A 27,681-nucleotide genomic window follows, 5' to 3' on the forward strand; every position below is an offset into this window, starting at 1 on the left:
ACCTGCGTTGAAGAAAAACAAGCTTCGTAAATTTAACGCCATATAACCGTAAATAAAATGTGTTGAGTGTGTCGTTAAATAAAACATTTCCTTCCTTTGTAAATTCAGCCTATAATCTTAGAGAATAAACACTCTACATGTTTCCATCAGTAGCAACAGATCTCTTATATGCACCATCCCACAGACAGGATAGCACAAACCACGGCCTTTCCTTGGTACAAGCAGATCTGTTCTTCAGATGTGTGGAATGCAACCCATGCAATTAAGAAAATGTCCACAGCAACAAAATATTACCATTGAAAAAAAAACCAAAACAACTTCAAGTCAAACAAGTGCTGTGCAGAACTGAATGGTTTATTGCAATCTGTATTGCATGGCCAACTGCCTTGGACAACTGCAAGGTCGGGAACGTCTTCATGTTTCTCACCAGGAATGATTACCAGTAGAATACCAGACTGACATCCTGATGTTTCTAAACACAGAGACCTGTAGTCACTATTGATTTGTTTGTCCTAAACCTGTAGTCACTAGTGATTTGTCAATCCTAGACCTGTAGTCACTAGTGATTTGTCGATCCTAGACATGTAGTCACTGGTGATTTGTCAATCCTAGACCTGCAGTCACTGGTGATTTGTTTGTCCTATACCTGCAGTCACTGGTGATTTGTTTGTCCTATACCTGTAGTCACAAGTGATTTGTTTGTCCTAGACCTGTAGTCACTGGTGATTTGTTTGTCCTATACCTGTAGTCACAAGTGATTTGTTTGTCCTAGACCTGTAGTCACTAGTGATCTGTTTGTCCCAGTCAGCCATTCGGCCCTCACAGAAGCTTTGGCTAGTGCCCTATATATTATAGTAATAAAGCTGTTATTTTGTACTAGCCTCGACCAACAACAGCTGGGATTGAGGACTAGCGGATCTGTCAAACCCTGAAGCCGCTTGGTGAATTTAACATAGTGACTAGTACTTTATCCTTCTTCCGTAAGTCCAATGTCTTATGTAACAATCAAATCTTTTATGTTTCAACTATCAGATGGTGAAATCACCTACCAGTGTGTCCATTTTGTAATATTCAAATCTGTTCTTTCAAACAGACACATAGTCACTACTACTTTATCTTTCTTTCAAGAATTTGCTTCTCTTCTGCAATATTCAAATCTGTTCTATCAGCTACTAACACTGACGTTCAGTTTTTACAACATGGTAACTGGTCATTTTTCCTTCTTTCGAGAATTTGTTTCTCTTTTGTTATATTTTAATCTTTTATGTTCAATTCTGTTCTTTCAAACAGAAATATAGTCACTAGTGCTGTATCCTTCTTTCAACAATTTGCTTCTCTTCTGCAATATTCAAATCTGTTCTATCAGCTACTAACACTGACGCTGGGTGTTTCTAACATGGTCACTGGAGACTTCTCTTTCTTGCGAATCTTCGCACTCTCGAGCTGCTGTGCATATGCCACTCGGATACACCGGAACGCGTGCAGTGTCGCGTATGGCGTCTGCGTGATGGGGTCGAAATACTTGGCGGGTTGCCGGGTGATGGGACAAATCTGTTTCGGAGCGTACTTCTCTCGCTTTTTGGCAAACAGATCCTGGTAGATTGCGTCATCGGTGAATGTGATGAACGTCCGCGAACACTTGGTGACACATTTCACTTCTTCACATTTCCGCGGGAGCTCTACAGAACTGTGAAAAAAAGAAGAGAATAAATAAAAGTCAAATATAATAAAAGAACATTTTAACATCTGTGAACTGAACATTCCCTCAGGGAAGCTTTGGCTAATGCCCTATGTATTATAGTAACACAGTTGATAGTTCCCACTAGCCCTCAGAGAAGCTTTGACTAATGCCCTATGTATTATAGTAATACAGTTGATAGTTCCCACTAGCCCTCAGAGAAGCTTTGACTAATGCCCTATGTATTATAGTAATACAGTTGATAGTTCCCACTAGCCCTCAGAGAAGCTTTGACTAATGCCCTATGTATTATAGTAATACAGTTGATAGTTCCCACTAGCCCTCAGAGAAGCTTTGACTAATGCCCTATGTATTATAGTAATACAGTTGATAGTTCCCACTAGCCCTCAGAGAAGCTTTGACTAATGCCCTATGTATTATAGTAATACAGTTGATAGTTCCCACTAGCCCTCAGGGAAGCTTTGACTAATGCCCTATGTATTATAGTAATACAGTTGATAGTTCCCACTAGCCCTGGGAAGCTTTGACTAATGCCCTATGTATTATAGTAATACAGTTGATAGTTCCCACTAGCCCTCAGAGAAGCTTTGACTAATGCCCTATGTATTATAGTAACACAGTTGATAGTTCCCACTAGCCCTCAGGGAAGCTTTGACTAATGCCCTATGTATTATAGTAACACAGTTGATAGTTCCCACTAGCCCTCAGAGAAGCTTTGACTAATGCCCTATGTATTATAGTAACACAGTTGATAGTTCCCACTAGCCCTCAGGGAAGCTTTGACTAATGCCCTATGTATTACAGTAACACAGTTGATAGTTCCCACTAGCCCTCAGGGAAGCTTTGACTAATGCCCTATGTATTACAGTAACACAGTTGATAGTTCCCACTAGCCCTCAGGGAAGCTTTGACTAATGCCCTATGTATTACAGTAACACAGTTGATAGTTCCCACTAGCCCTCAGGGAAGCTTTGACTAATGCCCTATGTATTATAGTAATACAGTTGATAGTTCCCACTAGCCCTCAGGGAAGCACTAGCCCTCAGAGAAGCTTTGACTAATGCCCTATGTATTATAGTAACACAGTTGATAGTTCCCACTAGCCCTCAGAGAAGCTTTGACTAATGCCCTATGTATTATAGTAATAACCCACTAGCCCTCAGAGAAGCTTTGACTAATGCCCTATGTATTATAGTAATACAGTTGATAGTTCCCACTAGCCCTCAGGGAAGCTTTGACTAATGCCCTATGTATTATAGTAACACAGTTGATAGTTCCCACTAGCCCTCAGAGAAGCTTTGACTAATGCCCTATGTATTATAGTAATACAGTTGATAGTTCCCACTAGCCCTCAGAGAAGCTTTGACTAATGCCCTATGTATTATAGTAATAGTTGATAGTTCCACTAGCCCTCAGAGAAGCTTTGACCCCTATGTATTATAGTAACAGGTTCCCACTAGAAGCTTTGACTAATGCCCTATGTATTATAGTAACACAGTTGATAGTTCCCACTAGCCCTCAGGGAAGCTTTGACTAATGCCCTATGTATTATAGTAACACAGTTGATAGTTCCCACTAGCCCTCAGGGAAGCTTTGACTAATGCCCTATGTATTATAGTAACACAGTTGATAGTTCCCACTAGCCCTCAGGGAAGCTTTGACTAATGCCCTATGTATTATAGTAATACAGTTGATAGTTCCCACTAGCCCTCAGGGAAGCTTTGACTAATGCCCTATGTATTATAGTAACACAGTTGATAGTTCCCACTAGCCCTCAGGGAAGCTTTGACTAATGCCCTATGTATTATAGTAATACAGTTGATAGTTCCCACTAGCCCTCAGGGAAGCTTTGACTAATGCCCTATGTATTATAGTAACACAGTTGATAGTTCCCACTAGCCCTCAGGGAAGCTTTGACTAATGCCCTATGTATTATAGTAACACAGTTGATAGTTCCCACTAGCCCTCAGGGAAGCTTTGACTAATGCCCTATGTATTATAGTAATACAGTTGATAGTTCCCACTAGCCCTCAGGGAAGCTTTGACTAATGCCCTATGTATTATAGTAATACAGTTGATAGTTCCCACTAGCCCTCAGGGAAGCTTTGACTAATGCCCTATGTATTATAGTAACACAGTTGATAGTTCCCACTAACCCTCAGGGAAGCTTTGACTAATGCCCTATGTATTATAGTAACACAGTTGATAGTTCCCACTAACCCTCAGGGAAGCTTTGACTAATGCCCTATGTATTATAGTAACACAGTTGATAGTTCCCACTAACCCTCAGGGAAGCTTTGACTAATGCCCTATGTATTATAGTAACACAGTTGATAGTTCCCACTAACCCTCAGGGAAGCTTTGACTAATGCCCTTATGTATTATAGTAACACAGTTGATAGTTCCCACTAACCCTCAGGGAAGCTTTGACTAATGCCCTATGTATTATAGTAACACAGTTGATAGTTCCCACTAACCTTCAGGGAAGCTTTGACTAATGCCCTATGTATTATAGTAATAGAGTTGATGTAGCCCAAACCCAACTTCAATGACCTGGGGCCCATTTCACTAAACATCGTAAGTTGATGTCTGCAGCTAGCAGTTATACCAGACATTTATTTACACGTGTTTGACATCTATTTCATGCAGGAAATTACATCATTAAGGACGATGGAGCATTTTAATGGCAAAGGAGAATGAAATATCTGTACTTAAAACTATATTTGTTGTATTATGATACTAATAAGAATTGTGTTCTAGTCGTAGATTTACGTTTACGTGCAAAACTAGGCTTACGATGTTTTGTGAAATTGGGTCCAGGTCAAAGGGCACTCCCCCCCTGAATTCCGCGGCAAACATTTTAAAATTCCACGGTAAAATTTGACATATTCTGCAGCAAATTCTGCAACATATAAAACTGAAAAAACCCACTTAAAATTGAAACTAGATGTTCAAAATGTTACAGATTTATTTAAAAATTGCGAAAAAGCAGACGATTTATGTTTTAAGCAGACGGGTGCTTCCAGAAGATTGAATCATTAAAACTTGAAATGGAAACGATATGGAAAAAAACCCTCCTGTTTTTACGCTTAGATTCTTTGTTAAATGTGATTTGTGATTAATAAATACTTAAATATTGTTGCTTAACATCACGATTCCAACAATTGATACTTATATATTAATATAATTCTTTTATATTAAATAGAATGGAATTGCTGAATCCTATTTCGTATTTGTGGAATCTGTCAAAATGTAATTACAACCCGTCTTCGTCGGTTTCCGTAACCTACGCACCGATCGGAACATCTCGGCACAATCCATTGCACTCTATCTTGCAAGAATTTCCGATTCAATGACAGAAACTAAAGGCTAGTTCCAAACGCAGGTTATGCAGACTAGTAACTGTGAGGCGGTTACTAGTCCAGCCTGTAATAACTTAAAAGAAAAGAAACAAATGATTACTGCATGGAAAGTAAACACTATTAAAATTCCATCTTTAATGTTACAATTCAGAAACATCAAACATTTTGTGGTGTTTAAGAAAAATTCCACAGCCTAAAATTATGAATTCTGCACGAAAAGTGATTTTCCACGGACGAACAACTATTCTGCACGATGGTGCAAATTCTGCAAATTTTGTCAAACCCTGCCACTACCTGCATGAACCTCAACATTGATATAAGGGGGAATAACTCAAAGGAAGTTTGGGTCTGCACGAGTACTCGGGCACGGGCAGTGTACCTGTGCAAGGGAGAGCACTCTCATTTAATTATATATTTTTTACATCATGTTGCCACATGCTTGCCACCAGTTACATTATAGGGCTATGAGACGTGGAGGGAAAACAAAAATTGAATATGTGGAATGCAGTATTATAAATGACATGACTTGCCACCCATGTTCAGCGCTGGAATTAAAATGCTTAATGCTATTTTACTCTATTCCTTAGTCTCATCATCATCTAGTGTAAACAGCCCTCTATATTGCAACTGATTTGGTCAAATACATGTATGGGATCATTTGTTTCATTTGGCGACTAAAACATTTCATACTATCTATATAAAAATACAAGTAGACGCCATCTGGCTCCTAGAAGGAAAAGTAAACATAGAGGGCTGGTAAGTGTCGGGTACTTGAGTCCGGGTCCAGACTGACCCTCTTGTACTTGAGTCCGGGTCCAGACTGACCCTCTTGTACTTGAGTCCGGGTCCAGACTGACCCTCTTGTACTTGAGTCCGGGTCCAGACTGACCCTCTTGTACTTGAGTCCGGGTCCAGACTGACCCTCTTGTACTTCAGTCCGGGTCCAGACTGACCCTCTTGTACTTGAGTCCGGGTCCAGACTGACCCTCTTGTACTTGAGTCCGGGTCCAGACTGACCCTCGAGTACTCGAGTCCAATATTCTGGACTTGTGGAGGCCCTATCACCCGTGGAGGCCCTATCACCCGTGGAGGTCCTATCACCCGTGGAGGCCCTATCACCCGTGGAGGTCCTCTTACACAGTTCTTCAAGATATAATTTCAAGCCAACCTGCACGAACCCAAACACTGATGTAAGGGGGAATAACTCAAAGTAATCCAACTCACCTCTCTCCCTCTACGTTTATTTCTGGCTCTGCGTACAGCTCCTCGACGACGGGCATGGTTACAGAGTGGTAGCGAATCACTGGACCGCGGTACACCTGCTTCGTGACGCGTGTCTTCTTCTTCTCCAACTCAAGCTTACGGAAATCCTCTAAACGAGAAAAACTTGAATTTTTAAAATCAAGCAAATCTTGTAGTAAATATATGTGAAAGTTTTTAAAATACTTTCTCACAGTAACTTGAGTAAGCAGGGTTTCTGTAAATGTTTTAACTAAACTAGCCATGGGATTAGTGATTAAAAACATTTACTAGCCATGATTAAAAATACAATAGCGTTAAATTACTTTAAAGTTAATACAATTTGCATAGTAATAATCAGATATGTCACCTAAAGAGGCAGATAGAGCTTAAAAAAAGAAACATTGGAGGGTTGGGCTGGGATCAGGATATTTATATTTACAAAATAGACTTAACTCCAACATTTGACACAAAAGAAATTCACTAGCCGTCGGGCATGGCAATAGTAGTTATTTACCAGCCCAACATTGAATATCACTAGCCATGGGAGTGGGGCTACCATAATCTAGAAGCCCTGTCTGGCATGGCAATAGTAGGTATTTACCAGCCCAACATTGAATATTACTAGCCATGGGAGTGGGGATACCATAATCTAGAAGCCCTGTCTGGCATGGCAATAGTAGTTATTTACTAGCCCAACATTGAATATCACTAGCCATGGGAGTGAGGCTACCATAATCTAGAAGCCCCGTCTGGCATGGCAATAGTAGTTATTTACTAGCCCAACATTGAATATCACTAGCCATGGGAGTGGGGCTACCATAATCTAGAAGCCCTGTCTGGCATGGCAATAGTAGTTATTTACTAGCCCAACATTGAATATCACTAGCCATGGGAGTGGGGCTACCATAATCTAGAAGCCCCGTCTGGCATGGCAATATAGTAGTTATTTACTAGCCCAACATTGCATATCACTAGCCATGGGAGTGGGGCTACAATAATCTAGAAGCCCTGTCTGGCATGGTAATAGTAGTTATTTACTAGCCCAACATTGCATATCACTAGCCATGGGAGTGGGGCTACCATAATCTATAGAAGCCCCGTCTGGCATGGCAATATAGTAGTTATTTACTAGCCCAACATTGCATATCACTAGCCATGGGAGTGGGGCTACCATAATCTCGAAGTCCTGCAGAAAGGAACTATGTTTTATAACACCACTGTCAGCAATGTTAGGGATGTTCAAGATTCGATCACAAGGGAGGAAGTGTAATTAGGGGATAACTGTATTGAACCAACTGTCGACATTAATGATGGTTTCACAGTCACAAATTTAGTTTTACCAGCGACGTGAAGCAGAGATTGTAAATACGGATATTTTCAATAGTAAATTCAGTTTTACCTAAACTCTGCCGATTGAGTTTTATCTAAACTCTGCCAATTGAGTTTTATCTAAACTCTGCCGATTGAGTTTCACCTAAACTTTGCCGATTGAGTTTTACCTCAACTCTGCCGATTGAGTTTTACCTAAACTCTGCTGATTGAGTTTCTCCGTGTGTTTTGCCTCCTTCAGGAGCTCGGCCTGTGTGAGGCGACGCACGCTCGACACGTTTTTCCTCGACGCGATTTCTCTCATCATCTTCATCTTGTGTTCCCGCTCCTTCTGATTGCGTGCGGCTTGTTCCGTCTTCATCTGCGTCGACTGACGTTTACTCTTCCTCTCTGAAACATGACACAATCACAGTCAGTCATATAGTATGCAATGTCATTAAAGCTGGGTGGTATTGCATATATCGGTATCATGTCAATACCGTAAATACCCTATCTAGCAAATGTCAATACCGTAAATACTCTATCTAGCAAATGTCAAAATCTTTCTATTTAAAAATGTTTCCTGCCATTTAATAAAGTACAAACAATATATCTAACGTACAGGGCTAGGGTTAGGGTTGGATTTTCTCTCTAAAATATGATAGCACCATAGTCAGTGATATCATACTCAACCCATGAACAAGCATTTAATAAAGTACAAACAATATATCTAACGAACAGGGCTAGGGTTAGGGTTGGATTTTCTCTCTAAAATACGATAGCACCATAGTCAGTGATATCATACTCAACCCATGAACAAGCATTTAATAAAGTACAAACAATATATCTAACGTACAGGGCTAGGGTTAGGGTTGGATTTTCTCTCTAAAATACGATAGCACCATACTCAGTGATATCATACTCAACCCATGAACAAGCATTTAATAAAGCACAAACAATATATCTAATGAACAGGGATAGGGTTAGGGTTGGATTTTCTCTCTAAAATACGATAGCACCATAGTCAGTGATATCATACTCAACCCATGAACAAGCATTTCGAGAGTACTGCTAAAGCAAACCATGTCCCCTACCAGGTCAAAAAAAGTTCATATCTCCTAAATCCAAAAACCATAACTCTGCAAAAAATTGGTAAATTGTCACAAAAGTCAAACTTGATCTGTAACAGTACATGATACAGCTATACCTGAACTGTCAGGTCAATATATTGATCTGTAACAGTACATGATACAGCTAATGAGCTATACCTAAACTGTCAGGTCAATATATTGAGCTGTAACAGTACATGATACAGCTATACCTAAACTGTCAGGTCAATATATTGAGCTGTAACAGTACATGATATAGCTATACCTAAACTGTCAGGTCAATATATTGATCTGTAACAGTACATGATACAGCTATACCTAAACTGTCAGGTCAATATATTGATCTGTAACAGTACATGATACAGCTATACCTAAACTGTCAGGTCAATATATTGAGGCACTGCGGAAAAAAAGTCTGGAAGGAAGGAAATGTTTTATTTAACGACGCACTCAACACATTTTATTTTACAGTTATATGGCGTCGGACGTATGGTTAAGGACCACACAGATACTGAATGAAGAAACCTGCTGTCGCCACTTCATGGACTACTCTTTTCTATTAGCAGAAAGGGATCTTTTATATGCACCATCCCACAGACTGGGTAGTACATACCAAGGCCATTGATATATCAGTCGTGGTGCACAGACTGGAACGAGAAATAGCCCAATGGGCCCACCGACAATGATCGATCCTAGACCGACCACGCAAAGTTTTCAGAGGCCTGTAGGGAAATAACTGCAATGTACCTGTAGGGAAATAACTGCAATGTACCTGTAGGGAAATAACTGCAATGTACCTGTAAAGTGATAGATTTGCACTGGAGACTTGTCAAGTTTTCAGAGGCCTGTAGGGAAATAACTGCAATGTACCTGTAAAGTGGTAGATTTGCACTGGAGACTTGTCAAGTTTTCAGAGGCCTGTAGGGAAATAACTGCAATGTACCTGTAGGGAAATAACTGCAATGTACCTGTAAAGTGGTAGATTTGCACTGGAGACTTGTCAAGTTTTCAGAGGCCTGTAGGGAAATAACTGCAATGTACCTGTAAAGTGGTAGATTTGCACTGGAGACTTGTCAAGTTTTCAGAGGCCTGTAGGGAAATAACTGCAATGTACCTGTAAAGTGGTAGATTTGCACTGGAGACTTGTCAAGTTTTCAGAGGCCTGTAGGGAAATAACTGCAATGTACCTGTAAAGTGGTAGATTTGCACTGGAGACTTGTCAAGTTTTCAGAGGCCTGTAGGGAAATAACTGCAATGTACCTGTAAAGTGGTAGATTTGCACTGGAGACTTGTCAAGTTTTCAGAGGCCTGTAGGGAAATAACTGCAATGTACCTGTAAAGTGGTAGATCTGCACTGGAGACTTGTCAAGTTTTCAGAGGCCTGTAGGGAAATAACTGCAATGTACCTGTAAAGTGGTAGATCTGCACTGGAGACTTGTCAAGTTTTCAGAGGCCTGTAGGGAAATAACTGCAATGTACCTGTAAAGTGGTAGATTTGCACTGGAGACTTGTCAAGTTTTCAGAGGCCTGTAGGGAAATAACTGCAATGTACCTGTAGGGAAATAACTGCAATGTACCTGTAAAGTGGTAGATTTGCACTGGAGACTTGTCAAGTTTTCAGAGGCCTGTAGGGAAATAACTGCAATGTACCTGTAAAGTGGTAGATTTGCACTGGAGACTTGTCAAGTTTTCAGAGGCCTGTAGGGAAATAACTGCAATGTACCTGTAAAGTGGTAGATTTGCACTGGAGACTTGTCAAGTTTTCAGAGGCCTGTAGGGAAATAACTGCAATGTACCTGTAAAGTGGTAGATTTGCACTGGAGACTTGTCAAGTTTTCAGAGGCCTGTAGGGAAATAACTGCAATGTACCTGTAAAGTGGTAGATTTGCACTGGAGACTTGTCAAGTTTTCAGAGGCCTGTAGGGAAATAACTGCAATGTACCTGTAAAGTGGTAGATCTGCACTGGAGACTTGTCAAGTTTTCAGAGGCCTGTAGGGAAATAACTGCAATGTACCTGTAAAGTGGTAGATCTGCACTGGAGACTTGTCAAGTTTTCAGAGGCCTGTAGGGAAATAACTGCAATGTACCTGTAAAGTGGTAGATTTGCACTGGAGACTTGTCAAGTTTTCAGAGGCCTGTAGGGAAATAACTGCAATGTACCTGTAGGGAAATAACTGCAATGTACCTGTAAAGTGGTAGATTTGCACTGGAGACTTGTCAAGTTTTCAGAGGCCTGTAGGGAAATAACTGCAATGTACCTGTAAAGTGGTAGATTTGCACTGGAGACTTGTCAAGTTTTCAGAGGCCTGTAGGGAAATAACTGCAATGTACCTGTAGGGAAATAACTGCAATGTACCTGTAAAGTGGTAGATTTGCACTGGAGACTTGTCAAGTTTTCAGAGGCCTGTAGGGAAATAACTGCAATGTACCTGTAAAGTGGTAGATCTGCACTGGAGACTTGTCAAGTTTTCAGAGGCCTGTAGGGAAATAACTGCAATGTACCTGTAAAGTGGTAGATCTGCACTGGAGACTTGTCAAGTTTTCAGATGCCTGTAGGGAAATAACTGCAATGTACCTGTAAAGTGGTAGATCTGCACTGGAGACTTGTCAAGTTTTCAGAGGCCTGTAGGGAAATAACTGCAATGTACCTGTAAAGTGGTAGATCTGCACTGGAGACTTGTCAAGTTTTCAGAGGCCTGTAGGGAAATAACTGCAATGTACCTGTAAAGTGGTAGATCTGCACTGGAGACTTGTCAAGTTTTCAGAGGCCTGTAGGGAAATAACTGCAATGTACCTGTAAAGTGGTAGATCTGCACTGGAGACTTGTCAAGTTTTCAGAGGCCTGTAGGGAAATAACTGCAATGTACCTGTAAAGTGGTAGATCTGCACTGGAGACTTGTCAAGTTTTCAGAGGCCTGTAGGGAAATAACTGCAATGTACCTGTAAAGTGGTAGATCTGCACTGGAGACTTGTCAAGTTTTCAGAGGCCTGTAGGGAAATAACTGCAATGTACCTGTAAAGTGGTAGATTTGCACTGGAGACTTGTCAAGTTTTCAGAGGCCTGTAGGGAAATAACTGCAATGTACCTGTAAAGTGGTAGATTTGCACTGGAGACTTGTCAAGTTTGGGTTTCTTCTTGACAACAGTTTTCTCTTTCGGTGGCTCTTTGGAGATTGGTTCCTGGAATAAAAGGAAAAGGAAAGAATATTTATTTAATGTCACTTTACGACTATTTGGCGTGTAACATTCAGACAGTTCATCACTGCGTGCAGGGAGGGAGATACGCAGACAGAAACAGAAAGAATATTTATTTAATGTCACTTTACGACTATTTGGCGTGTAACATTCAGACAGTTCATCACTGCGTGCAGGGAGGGAGATACGCAGACAGAAACAGAAAGAATATTTATTTAATGTCACTTTACGACTATTTGGCGTGTAACATTCAGACAGTTCATCACTGCGTGCAGGGAGGGAGATACGCAGACAGAAACAGAAAGAATATTTATTTAATGTCACTTTACGACTATTTGGCGTGTAACATTCAGACAGTTCATCACTGCGTGCAGGGAGGGAGATACGCAGACAGAAACAGAAAGAATATTTATTTAATGTCACTTTACGACTATTTGGCGTGTAACATTCAGACAGTTCATCACTGCGTGCAGAGAGGGAGATACGCAGACAGAAACAGAAAGAATATTTATTTAATGTCACTGGTACGTCATGAGGTACGTACATACGATACGTCCTCTGGTACGTCATGAGGTACGTCCATACGATACGTCCTCTGGTACGTCATGAGGTACGTACATACGATACGTCCTCTGGTACGTCATGAGGTACGTACATACGATACGTCCTCTGGTACGTCACGAGGTACGTACATACGATACGTCCTCCAAAAACGTCACGAGGTACGTCCATACGATACATCCTCCGGTACGTCACGAGGTACGTACATACGATACGTCCTCCGGTACGTCACGAGGTACGTACATACGATACGTCCTCTGGTACGTACATACGATACGTCCTCTGGTACGTCATGAGGTACGTACATACGATACGTCCTCTGGTACGTACATACGATACGTCCTCTGATACGTCATGAGGTACGTACATACGATACGTCCTCTGGTACGTCATGAGGTACGTACATACGATACGTCCTCCGGTACGTCAGCAGGTACGTACATACGATACGTCCTCCGGTACGTCACCAGGTACGTACATACGATACGTCCTCCGGTACGTCACCAGGTACGTACATACGATACGTCCTCCGGTACGTCACCAGGTACGTACATACGATACGTCCTCCGGTACGTCACCAGGTACGTACATACGATACGTCCTCCAGTACGTCACCAGGTACGTACATACGATACGTCCTCCGATACGTCACCAGGTACGTACATACGATACGTCCTCCGATACGTCACGAGGTACGTACATACGATACGTCCTCCGATACGTCACGAGGTACGTACATACGATACGTCCTCCGATACGTCACGAGGTACGTACATACGATACGTCCTCCGATACGTCACGAGGTACGTACATACGATACGTCCTCCGATACGTCACGAGGTACGTACATACGATACGTCCTCCGATACGTCACGAGGTACGTACATACGATACGTCCTCCGATACGTCACGAGGTACGTACATACGATACGTCCTCCGATACGTCACGAGGTACGTACATACGATACGTCCTCCGATACGTCATGAGGTACGTACATACGATACGTCCTCCGATACGTCACGAGGTACGTACATACGATACGTCCTGTGATACGTCATGAGATACGTCATGAGGTACGTACATACGATACGTCCTGTCATGAGGTACGTACATACGATACGTCCTTTGATATGTCATGAGGTACGTACATACGATACGTCCTCTGATACGTACATACGATACGTCCTCTGATACGTCATGAGGTACGTACATACGATACGTCCTCTGACACGTCACGAGGTACGTACATACGATACGTCCTCCGGTACGTCACGAGGTACGTACATACGATACGTCCTCCGGTACGTCACGAGGTACGTACATACGATACGTCCTCCGGTACGTCACGAGGTACGTACATACGATACGTCACGAGGTACGTACATACGATACGTCACGAGGTACGTCACGAGGTACGTACATACGATACGTCACGAGGTACGTCACGAGGTACGTACATACGATACGTCACGAGGTACGTCACGAGGTACGTACATACGATACGTCACGAGGTACGTCACGAGGTATGTACATACGATACGTCACGAGGTACGTCACGAGGTACGTACATACGATACGTCCTCCGGTACGTCACGAGGTACGTACATACGATACGTCCTCCGGTACGTCACGAGGTACGTACATACGATACGTCCTCCGGTACGTCACGAGGTACGTACATACGATACGTCCTCCGGTACGTCACGAGGTACGTACATAAGATACGTCACGAGGTACGTCACGAGGTACGTACATACGATACGTCACGAGGTACGTACATACGATACGTCACGAGGTACGTCACGAGGTACGTACATACGATACGTCCTCCGGTACGTCACGAGGTACGTACATACGATACGTCCTCCGGTACGTCACGAGGTACGTACATACGATACGTCCTCCGGTACGTCACGAGGTACGTACATACGATACGTCCTCCGGTACGTCACGAGGTACGTACATACGATACGTCCTCCGGTACGTCACGAGGTACGTACATACGATACGTCCTCCGGTACGTACATACGATACGTCCTCTGATACGTACATACGATACGTCCTCTGATACGTACATACGATACGTCCTCTGATACGTCATGAGGTACGTCCATACGATACGTCCTCTGGTACGTCATGAGGTACGTCCATACGATACGTCCTCTGGTACGTCATGAGGTACGTCCATACGATACGTCCTCTGGTACGTCATGAGGTACGTACATACGATACGTCCTCTGGTACGTCATGAGGTACGTACATACGATACGTCCTCTGGTACGTCATGAGGTACGTACATACGATACGTCCTCTGATACGTCATGAGGTACGTACATACGATACGTCCTCTGATACGTCATGAGGTACGTACATACGATACGTCCTCTGGTACGTACATACGATACGTCCTCTGGTACATCATGAGGTACGTCCTCTGATACGTCATGAGGTACGTACATACGATACGTCCTCTGGTACGTCATGAGGTACGTACATACGATACGTCCTCTGGTACGTCACCAGGTACGTACATACGATACGTCCTCCGGTACGTCACCAGGTACGTACATACGATACGTCCTCCGGTACGTCACCAGGTACGTACATACGATACGTCCTCCGGTACGTCACCAGGTACGTACATACGATACGTCCTCCGGTACGTCACCAGGTACGTACATACGATACGTCCTCCGGTACGTCACCAGGTACGTACATACGATACGTCCTCCGGTACGTCACCAGGTACGTACATACGATACGTCCTCCGGTACGTCACCAGGTACGTACATACGATACGTCCTCCGGTACGTCACCAGGTACGTACATACGATACGTCCTCCGGTACGTCACCAGGTACGTACATACGATACGTCCTCCGAAACGTCACCAGGTACGTACATACGATACGTCCTCCGATACGTCACGAGGTACGTACATACGATACGTCCTCCGATACGTACATACGATACGTCCTCTGAAACGTCATGAGGTACGTACATACGATACGTCCTGTGATCCGTCATGAGGTACGTACATACGATACGTCCTGTCATGAGGTACGTACATACGATACGTCCTTTGATATGTCATGAGGTACGTACATACGATACGTCCTCTGATACGTACATACGATACGTCCTCTGATACGTCATGAGGTACGTACATACGATACGTCCTCTGACACGTCATGAGGTACGTACATACGATACGTCCTCTGACACGTCATGAGGTACGTACATACGATACGTCCTCAGACACGTCACGAGGTACGTACATACGATACGTCCTCTGACACGTCATGAGGTACGTACATACGATACGTCCTCAGACACGTCACGAGGTACGTACATACGATACGTCCTCCGACACGTCACGAGGTACGTACATACGATACGTCCTCCGACACGTCACCAGGTACGTACATACGATACGTCCTCCGACACGTCACCAGGTACGTACATACGATACGTCCTCCGACACGTCACCAGGTACGTACATACGATACGTCCTCCGGCACGTCACCAGGTACGTACATACGATACGTCCTCCGGCACGTCACCAGGTACGTACATACGATACGTCCTCCGGCACGTCACCAGGTACGTACATACGATACGTCCTCCGGCACGTCACCAGGTACGTACATACGATACGTCCTCCGGCACGTCACCAGGTACGTACATACGATACGTCCTCCGGTACGTCACCAGGTACGTACATACGATACGTCCTCCGGTACGTCACGAGGTACGTACATACGATACGCCCTCCGGTACGTCACGAGGTACGTACATACGATACGTCCTCCGATACGTCACGAGGTACGTACATACGATACGTCCTCTGATACGTCATGATACGTCATGAGGTACGTACATACGATACGTCCTCTGATACGTCATGAGGTACGTACATACGATACGTCCTCTGATACGCCATGAGGTACGTACATACGATACGTCCTCTGACACGTCATGAGGTACGTACATACGATACGTCCTCTGACACGTCATGAGGTACGTATATACGATACGTCCTCAGACACGTCACGAGGTACGTACATACGATACGTCCTCTGACACGTCATGAGGTACGTACATACGATACGTCCTCAGACACGTCACGAGGTACGTACATACGATACGTCCTCCGACACGTCACCAGGTACGTACATACGATACGTCCTCCGACACGTCACCAGGTACGTACATACGATACGTCCTCCGACACGTCACCAGGTACGTACATACGATACGTCCTCCGACACGTCACCAGGTACGTACATACGATACGTCCTCCGGCACGTCACGAGGTACGTACATACGATACGTCCTCCGGCACGTCACCAGGTACGTACATACGATACGTCCTCCGGCACGTCACCAGGTACGTACATACGATACGTCCTCCGGCACGTCACCAGGTACGTACATACGATACGTCCTCCGGTACGTCACCAGGTACGTACATACGATACGTCCTCCGGTACGTCACGAGGTACGTACATACGATACGTCCTCCGGTACGTCACGAGGTACGTACATACGATACGTCCTCCGGTACGTCACGAGGTACGTACATACGATACGTCCTCCGGTACGTCACGAGGTACGTACATACGATACGTCCTCCGATACGTCACGAGGTACGTACATACGATACGTCCTCTGATACGTCATGATACGTCATGAGGTACGTACATACGATACGTCCTCTGATACGTCATGAGGTACGTACATACGATACGTCCTCTGATACGCCATGAGGTACGTACATACGATACGTCCTCTGATACGCCATGAGGTACGTACATACGATACGTCCTCTGATACGTCATGAGGTACGTACATACGATACGTCCTCTGATACGTCATGAGGTACGTACATACGATACGTCCTCTGACACGTCATGAGGTACGTACATACGATACGTCCTCTGACACGTCATGAGGTACGTACATACGATACGTCCTCTGACACGTCATGAGGTACGTACATACGATACGTCCTCTGACACGTCATGAGGTACGTACATACGATACGTCCTCCGGTACGTCACCAGGTACGTACATACGATACGTCCTCCGGTACGTCATGAGGTACGTACATACGATACGTCCTCCGGTACGTCACCAGGTACGTACATACGATACGTCCTTTGATATGTCATGAGGTACGTACATACGATACGTCCTCTGATACGTCATGAGGTACGTACATACGATACGTCCTCTGATACGTCATGAGGTACGTACATACGATACGTCCTCTGATACGTACATACGATACGTCCTCTGATATGTCATGAGGTACGTACATACGATACGTCCTTTGGTACGTCATGAGGTATGTACATACGATACGTCCTTTGGTACGTCATGAAGTACGTACATACGATACGTCCTTTGGTACGTCATGAAGTACGTACATATGATACGTCCTTTGGTACGTCATGAAGTACGTACATACGATACATCCTTTGATACGTCATGAGGTACATACATAAGATACATCCTTTGATATGTCACGAGGTACGTACTTGTATACGATACATCCTTTGATATATCATGAAGTACATACACACGGTACATCCTTTGATATGTCATGAAGTACATACATACGATACGTCCTTTGATACTCATGAAGTATTGGATTAGACACTGAAGCGTTTCTAAACATTTTTAACTGAAGTGCTGCAGCTGAGCACTCTACCAACACAGTTATATCTCAGTCTTCAAACAACAAGTGTGATGTTGACTACCTTGTACGCCTTCGTGTCCAACACAGTTATATCTCAACAAGTGTGACGTGATTACCTTGTACGCCTTCGTGTCCAACACAGTTATATCTCAACAAGTGTGACGTGATTACCTTGTACGCCTTCGTGTCCAACACAGTTATATCTCAACAAGTGTGACGTGATTACCTTGTACGCCTTCGTGTCCAACACAGTTATATCTCAACAACAAGTGTGCGGTGATTACCGTGTACGCCTTCGTCTCCAACACAGTTATATCTCAACAACAAGTGTGACGTGATTACCTTGTACGCCTTCGTGTCGATGCCGCGTTTCTTTCTCTTGGGTTCGTCACCGTTCTCGACATCGCTTCGCGCCTCGTCGTGTTCATCGATGTCAAAGTCCGAGTCGACCGTGTCAGACGGCAAGTCCTCCGACTCATAGTCCTTATCCTCCTCCTCCTGTAATACACAAACTGATTTAATTCAACATACATGTGTGTGGGGCTCGAACTTAAAGGGACAGACCCTCGTTTTTCAATATTAGAGCCCTTTATGTTCACTGAAATCAAACATTACTTATATTTTATTGTTTAGATTATCCATTTCCATACAAATGAAGTGTTTCTGGTCATCCTAGAGTTTCTAATACCACAAAATGTATTTTTTGTATTTTTAAAAATGCATGTGCGTCTGAGAAGTATCGGTTGTTGATGATTCGAGTTCTAGTCTATTTTTCAAGGGATATTTTCCAGTTTTAACATCACAGACTCTTCTTTCACTCTGTTGTACCTTTATCCAAATGTGTTACGGGTTTGTAAATTAACTAAACTTAGTGTCCATTTTTACGAGTTGAAACTAGGATCTGCACCTGTAAGAATTTGTTTCCCACAGCAATTTTCAAAAGAACTGCTCTGGGTCAAACTGATCACCGACGGCTATTGTCAAAAGAACTGCTATGGGTCAAACTGCCCACCGACGGCTACTGTCAAAAGAACTGCTATGGGTCAAACTGCCCACCGACGGCTACTGTCAAAAGAACTGCTATGGGTCAAACTGCCCACCGACGGCTATTGTCAAAAGAACTGCTATGGGTCAAACTGCCCACCGATGGCTACTGTCAAAAGAACTGCTATGGGTCAAACTGATCACCGACGGCTACTGTCAAAAGAACTGCTATGGGTCAAACTGCCCACCGACGGCTATTATCAAAAGAACTGCTATGGGTCAAACTGCCCACCGACGGCTATTATCAAAAGAACTGCTATGGGTCAAACTGCCCACCAACGGCTATTGTCAAAAGAACTGCTATGGGTCAAACTGATCACCGACGACTATTTTCAAAAGAACTGCTATGGGTCAAACTGCCCACCGACGGCAATTGTTTTTAAAAGTGACATTTGCAGCAAATAAAGATGATTGAAAGGTTATGTTGTATGTAGACATATTTCAAATGTGCCAATGTTAACTATTGGCAGTTAATGTAAAAAAGGTGTATACAGTTTGTCGTTGTTGAGGAACTTTAAGGCCCTGCTACACGATACGAGTGACTTGTACGAGTCAATCGGACTGCAACGCCAACAAGCATATCGTAACGTGTGGCATGTCATACGATTGAATCGGCCCGAGTCACTCGTACGAGTCGAAGTTTAGAACTTGTTCTATTTTCATACGACTAAATCGGACGTTTGGGGTCGTTGACCAATCAGATCGTGGCGCAGATAACGTTGACGTTCTGAGTGTAATGGCGGAAAACTCTGTTCGCTTGTCGTCGGTGCAGACCCAACAGCTCATAGAGTTGTATCAGTGGCACAACTCTTTGTGGGATGTGGTCAGTATTTATATAAATACAGAGACGTTACGACAGCCGCCTTCTTATCATTACACAACATTGTTTACCATGGTTACAGGAAGGATATTTTTTTCAATGACGTCACGTTTCATACGATTGATAAGTACCGTGTGGCAACACGTCCGATTCAATCGATCCGATTGACTCGTGCCAATAACTCGTACGAGTAACTCGGACCGATTTTATCGTATCGTGTAGCAGGCCCTTTACTGTTGGCACAACAGTGCCATCGATGACGCTCTCTATCTACGTCAATTTACATCTCAACGACAGCGATTGCCGTCCGTGTCGTTGTAAAGTTTGACCCATGTGAGTGATACAAAATCTATATTGAACATATGTCAGACCTCTGAAAATTGTGAAAACGATCGTTTTGTTCATTGATTTCTCTCGCAAATATCACACAAAATTTAGAACACCACTTAGGCCAGTATTTTTTAATTTTTAGGTTTACGAACAAGAACTTTTGTGAACAAAGGTAAGAGAAAGGAAAAAAAAAAAAAAAAAAAACCTGTTTGGGGTGTATCAGTAGGGGTGATTTTTTTTCTCTCACTGTTTTATTGACAATAGACAAGAATGGTAACTTTTTTTTCTTTAGAGCTATTTGTGGAAGTCGGCGGCAAAAAAAAGAAAAAAAAAAGTGAAAAATACATTTTAAAAAAAAGCGGGTTCGTAAACCGAATAATAAAAAAAATACTGGCCTTACTTGGATATAACGTGTTATGCAAAAAGGAAATTTGTGACCTGGATTTATTTCTGCGTAACTGATAAATGGGTCACACAGATTTTCCATTATCTGAGGCCTGTATGTGTGACACCAATCTTGATGTGCAGTACACTATAGTTCCGTTATGACACATCTATCTTTGATTTTTATATTTACATAATCTAATCAGTTTCCTTATATTTGCATCAATTTTACATTTTAATGACAGTATAAATTTCACACCGATGCTGGATTTGATCGCAAGTCATTAAAGTAACATTAAAGGGACATTCCTGAGTTTGCTGCATTGTAAAATGTTTCCGACTAATAAAATACTTCTACTAATAAACTTACATATTAAATATATTTTCTTGTTTAGGATATCAGTGTCTGTATATTCAATGTGTTTCTGGTTGTGTTAATATTTGTAAGAAGCCTAAACTGGATTTTGTCTTCAAATAATTTTGGTTGTACGAAAAAAAATATTTTAGGAAATAAAATGAAATTTACGCTATTACAAATATTAGAACAATCAGAAACACGTTTAATATACAGCCACCAATATGTTATGCAGGAATATATATCTGATATGTAATTACAAAATTACGACTGTTAAAAAATCTCTGTTAGTTGATAACTTCTTAAAAATTGCAGCAAACTCAGGAATGTCCGTTTAAAGTGACAGAAAAAAAGAAAGAAATGTTTTATTTAACGACGCACTCAACACATTTTATTTACGGTTATATGGCATCAGACATATGGTTAAGGACCACAAAGATTTGGAGAGGAAACCCGCTGTCGCCACATAGGCTACTCTTTTTACGACAGGCAGCAAGGGATCTTTTATTTGCGCTTCCCACAGGCAGGATAGCACAAACCATGGCCTTTGTTGAACCAGTTATGGATCACTGGTCGGTGCAAGTGGTTTACACCTACCCATTGAGCCTTGCGGAGCACTCACTCAGGGTTTGGAGTCAGTATCTGAATTAAAAATCCCATGCCTCGACTGGGATCCGAACCCAGTACCTACCAGCCTGTAGACCGATGGCTAACCACGATGCCACCGAGGCTGGTGCATTTAAAGTGACAGACCCTAGTTTTTAAACACTACGGTGTATTTTTCACTATCAGAGCTGTTTTTGATAGTTGGAATCAGACATTACTTACAAATGTAGATCTTATTGTTTAGATTATTAATTTCTGAACATCCAAGGATTTCTGGGCATCCTGGTGTTTCTAATATCACGAATACATTGTTCATATTTTAAAAAACTCATGTATCTTTGAGAAGTAACGATTATCAAGATGAGCTCTCGTCTATTGTTTTAGGGTTTTTCCTCATTTCAACATCAACAACCTTTGTTTCATTCTGTTGTAACTTTATCGTAATGTGCTACATATTTGTAGATTAACCGAAATTTAGTGTCCATTTTACAGGGGGGGGGAATGTTTTATTTAATGACGCACTCAACACATTTTATTTACGGTTATATGGCATCAGACATATGGTTAAGGACCACACAAATATTGAGAGAGGAAACCTGCTGTTGCCATTTCATGGGTTACTCTTTTCAATTAGCAGCAAGGGTTCTTTTATATGCACCATCCCATAAACAGGATAAGACATACCACACCTTTGATGTACCAGTTGTGGTGCACTGGCTGATACGAGGGATATAAACGCAAAATGGGTTGGTATAAATCATACGAGAGCCTTGTGTATGGAATTTAATTGTATTTAGGTGAAATTAGCGGGTGAGCCTTAACACAGGCATGCATTTAAAGCTGAGTATACCGAAAATAGCACTCGATATCGGTATCGTGTCAATAGCGAATACCGTACCTATACCGAGGTAAATCACCCCAAAAATACCGATATAGACACCGAACCTAAAAGTTCAATACCGCCCAGCTCTAGTGCCATCGTTAAGTTCGAGCCCTGTTTACTCATGCTAATTTTCCCAATTCCATCAGCCATGGGTGAAACATCTTGGATCAATCAGTGTCAGTGTTAAAATGTGTGCGCACCTCGTTGAATCCGCCGTATGTTGTCTTGTAGAAATCGTCTTCATCATCGTCCTCCAACAACCGCGACATCTTACTGCCCGCATTCACGCGCCGGTCTCGGGTGGCGGCCATCTTCGGTCTCTTGTTCACGAAAACCACGCAGCAGTCAACACGAATACCAGGTAGCAGTCGACAAGCTGAATAAGGAAACAAAACACCTGTAGAAATTATTCTGAACATACATTTGAAGAAAACTAAATCTGTCTGTGTGTGTGTTATACTATAGCATTATATACTTTTCTTTACTCTAGATACGTGTTAAAATCCAGGCCCTTGTGAATATATTATTTTAATCAATTCTGCCTATAAAGTAGTAACTACATTATATGTGTATAAATTGTGTATATAATTACTGTAACTACCCAGGTCTTCTCCCTTTGCTTGGGCTGATATTTGTCAACAAGGGAATGGTCAAGAAAAAATAAACAGTTAAAAAAAATAATTACAAAATCTGTCAGTGTGTAATTTTTAGGTCAGACAGGAAATTACAATTCTCTCAAAATGTCTTGTCAGATGCTGTAATTTTACAGCATGGAATGATGTAAAACCACTCATTAATACTGACACCACAGGAAGAAACCTGACAGCACCTCCTTTCAATAATGTTCTGGTCAAATATGTAGGTGTTGATGGCCTTTTTCTTGCAGTGTGTATATTAGTGATTAATACATAATAGGTAAAATTAGACCTGTTAACCCTCCCGGATTCCGCAGTCGTCTCCCAGTATTTGATCAAATCTCCCGCCTCCTCCCAGTGGGCGATCACGTGATCTACGTCACGAAATAGGTCACCGAGCTTTGTAATTCTTGCGACGGAGTGTCGGAGTGATTAATATTAATATGTGGATTTCTTTTAATCAGTTAACTCGAAAATGATCGATGTAAATGTATTTGACGTCAAACATAGGATTGTTGTGGTATTAGAGCGGAAATCTTTGCCAACTTTTTGGTTGTCGGGAATTGCCAAAAAAATACATAGCTTGGTCTCTGACTGTAATGAGAGCGTATTTATGTCCAAATGTCCGTCTAGCTCTCTTACTGGAATCCGGGTCGTTTCGCCCTTATTCCTATTCGACCCCGAGTCATTTCGCCCTTATTCCCCATCGCCCCGAGTCATTTCGCCCTTAGAATGAGTCGTTTAGTCCTCCATTATGAGTCGTTTCGCCACTATGTATTGGGGTGGTTTTAGTATGCAAAATTTGGTATATAAAAATAATTTTACCCATAATTTTGTCGTAATAGTCACCTAACAGGCAACAAGGTTGTAGACTTAAACGTAAAATCCGAAACAAAATGTGGACAACTACAATAAATTGCTCCTACCTTTATTTTTCATTAGATTTTACCCACATTTTGTCCAGACAGAAATCTTGAAAAAACAACTACAATGGCATGGATTCCACATACTAGATGATAACCATATCACCTGTATCGACTTCACTGAGATCCCATAGGGCAAAAAGCATGTAATTTTGTGCCGGCTGCCATTTTGACTTTTTATGGAATATTTTACAAGAGGGGTGAAAGGATATGACTTAATCTAACAACCGTTGAATGTAATAACATGTTATGATATAAATGCAAATGTGATGACGTCATATTATTTTATTATTATTAATATTATTTGATTGTTTAAAGATACAACTAGAGATCATTGATTTTATATTAATATTTTAGAGTCTTTCACCCCTCTTGAAGAGTATTCCATAAATAAAAAAAATGGCAGACAGCAGAAAACTGCATGTATTTAAATGTAAACTGAAGCAAATGGACCTTTTAATATTTCATCATAAATCTTCTTCAGCATAGATGTAAACATGACATGTCAATGGATATTACAGAAGCCAATTACGCAATTTTGCAAAAAAAACGGTCCCCCACCCACCCATACACACACCAAAGCACTTTATAACTAATATGTCCTATCGACAATATCATTGTGTAGGCTAGTCTTTGTACTTATTAATATAAAATACATCAGGCCCGTAGGAACTGGGATGGTGTGAGGGGAGGGGTTCTTTAAAATATTGCACATAATAACATACAGTGCTGTCCGGTGTATCGGCGCACCCAAGCTTTCAAGGACCATTTTCTATGTGAACATTGTGAAATATTTAATAAAATGCGTCTCTCATCAATGAAGAAGTGCATAATCTGAAATACACTACAAACTGTTTTATGTCTGTAGTAAATAAACATTTTAAAATGGTGCATAAATATAGGCACCCCCTTGTATCCAAAACGATTTGCATGTCCGGTGATTCGGCGCAGTAGATGTAGATCGTTGACCCCGCTATTTATAAACCGCCCATGACCTCACTTTTAGCCCATAAACGCTACACTATTGTCCCAGAATTATTTTAGTACTTTTTTGTTTTGTCTTGTTAAAAATATTACTATCAAAATGAACGATCACATATGACCCATCTCATGATCAGTTTCGGAATCGTTTTCTCGAGTGGCACAGTACTGCAGATGCATACATGTTCATTGTCATGCATGGCTAAGATGCCTACATGGATTTTATTTTTCTCGGGTAGATTGTGCACACACGTGGATCTTATTTCGCTTTTATTTTTTATAACAATGTGACAATTGTGAACTGGAATGACTGTCAATTAAGGTGTAAAATTTTCGTTTTGTTTGCATTTGCCTGTGTTTTCTTTTTCGGTTTAAATAAAAAAATAACCGAACAAAAATAATTACATTTATACTGTTTAGTATAATTTTTAAAATGTGGGAAAGGTTAACTTTTTAACTGGTTTTAACATAAGGATTACATATCATAAACATAAACAGGATGACCTATAATTATTCGCGTTTATAAAAAAAAAAATTAATTGCACGGAAACAATAAATATGGTGAACTTGATTATTGAAAAAGGAATTGAACTTTTAATTCGTAAAAACTTACAACATTTAAGCATACTCAAGCAAAATTCTAAAAAAAACCGGACGCGCTGATACACCGGACACGGTTGTAGGTATAATATCCGCCCGGTTAATTATAAATATGTTGATACTTGATTAACCACTGAAAAAGGGGTTAGGGGTTGAACTTTTGGGGTTCGTTGGGGTGGGGTTCGGGTTGGGGTTGGGGTGGGGTTTGGGGTTTTCCTAAGGGTGGGGGTTGGGGTTGGGGCAAAATTGGGGTTGTGGGGTTAGAATAGGGAGGGGGGGACGCGCCGATACACAGGACACGGTTGTATACATATAAATGGTGTTTATGGTTGATAAAGGGTTACAAATTGATAACCTATATCTGATTTGCAACTAGAGTCACGTAAATAAATTTATTCATCATTCACAAACATAAACATGAGGGCGAAACGACCCTGTATAGAGGGCGAAACGACCCGGTATGGGGGCGAAACGACACGGGGCGATCGGGAATAAGGGCGAAACGACCTGATACCCTCTTACAGACACGACACTTCAAATCACTTGTCCGTCGGTCCGCGTCTGTTTGAAACAACTGTAAAGCTACCAAATCAAAGAATAATATTCTTCCGGAACTTTCTACCACTATTCTCCATACACAGAAAACATAAAAACAACCACTTACTTCACTTAAATGTACATACGACAATTAAAATAAAATTAAACTTAACAACTTTTCTGATGTCGTCCAACACATTATTGAATTTCTTTCACAAAAGAGTTTTCCGTTGCAAGTTGTTGCCTCCCTTGCATCGAAGTCTGCCGGGACTGCGTTCAGCGACAGCGAGCGACTATTTGATTGGTACCTTGTCTGGTCGTTCGGTTTAAAGTGAAGCGTCTTTATTATTAATATTATTATTATTATTGTTGTTATTGTTGTTGTTATTATAATTTGTTGTTGTTGTTGTTTGGGTGTGTGTGGGGTTTTTGTGGGGGTTTTTGTGTTTTTTTGTGGGGTTTTTTGTTTGTTTGGTTTTTTGTTTGTTTTTTTAGGGGGGGGGGGGGGGGCATTTCTGCTCAGTCTGACCAGACGCAGCTGTAATTTGATTCCTTTCTATTATTTACTAGATGTAACCCGTGTATCACACACACACACACGCACACAAACACAAACACACACGCACGCGCGCACGCACGCACGCGCGCGCGCGCGCGCCTATATAGCCATTACGGTTGTATTTATAGATTCACCGTTGTACGCAATATTTATCACAATGCGGCATCGGACCCATAAGTACAAAGAAGGCTGTCGGCAGTACAGATAAACATGCCCTGCGTATTGTGTTAATACTAGTGTCAGCCCTGATTATAGAGTAGTAGTAGTAGTAATGGTAGTACTAGTAGTAGTAGTGATGTGGTAGTAGTGGTAGTGATGGTAGTGATCGTGGTACTCACAATGGTTGTAGTAGTGGTAATACTAGTAGTAGCAGTAGTAGTAGTGGTGATGGTGGTGGTAGTAGTAGTAGTAGTAGTAGTAGTAGTAGTGGTGGTAGTAATACTAGTAGTAACAGTAGTAGTAGTAGTAGTAGTAGTAGTAGTTGTACTACTAGTAGTAGTGGTGGTAATACTAGTATAGTAACAGTAGTAGTAGTAGTAGTGGTGGTGGTGGTAATACTAGTAGTAACATTAGTAGTAGTAGTGATGGTGGTGGTAGTAGTAGTAGTAGTAGTAGTGATAGGAGTAGTAGTAGTAGAAGTAGTAGTGGTGATGGTGGTAGTAGTAGTAGTAGTAGTAGTGATAGGAGTAGTAGTAGTGGTAATACTAGTAGTAGTAGTAGTAGTAATGGTGGTAGCAGTAGTAGTAGTAGTAATGATAGGAGTAGTAGTAGTAGTAGTAGTGATAGGAGTAGTAGTAGTAGTAGTAGTGGTAATACTAGTAGTAGTAGTAGTAGTAGTAGTAG

General features: G+C 41.9%; 1 protein-coding gene across 2 annotated transcripts; it reads right to left on the reverse strand.

The window, feature by feature from the left end:
* Positions 1–336: 336 nt before the first annotated feature.
* LOC121373256 (vacuolar protein sorting-associated protein 72 homolog) lies at positions 337–26,489 on the reverse strand. 2 transcript variants are annotated; one of them, XR_005958052.1, is made up of 8 exons: positions 26,407–26,489; positions 22,804–22,979; positions 18,524–18,679; positions 11,808–11,901; positions 7,828–8,022; positions 6,286–6,433; positions 775–1,687; positions 337–646 (listed from the first exon to the last, which is right to left on the reverse strand). XR_005958052.1 is itself a non-coding variant. In XM_041499765.1 (7 exons), the coding sequence occupies exons 2-7, from the start codon at positions 22,912–22,914 to the stop codon at positions 1,363–1,365; spliced, it is 1,029 nt and encodes a 342-aa protein (XP_041355699.1). In that variant the 5' UTR covers positions 22,915–22,979; positions 26,407–26,489; the 3' UTR covers positions 337–1,362. The 2 variants fall into 2 exon arrangements, 1 of the variants encoding a protein (XP_041355699.1); XM_041499765.1 differs by having other exon boundaries at positions 337–1,687.
* Between the last annotated feature and the right edge of the window lie 1,192 nt (positions 26,490–27,681).

Source organism: Gigantopelta aegis, chromosome 5, assembly GCF_016097555.1.
Source record: "Gigantopelta aegis isolate Gae_Host chromosome 5, Gae_host_genome, whole genome shotgun sequence".
NCBI lineage: Eukaryota > Metazoa > Mollusca > Gastropoda > Neomphalida > Peltospiridae > Gigantopelta > Gigantopelta aegis.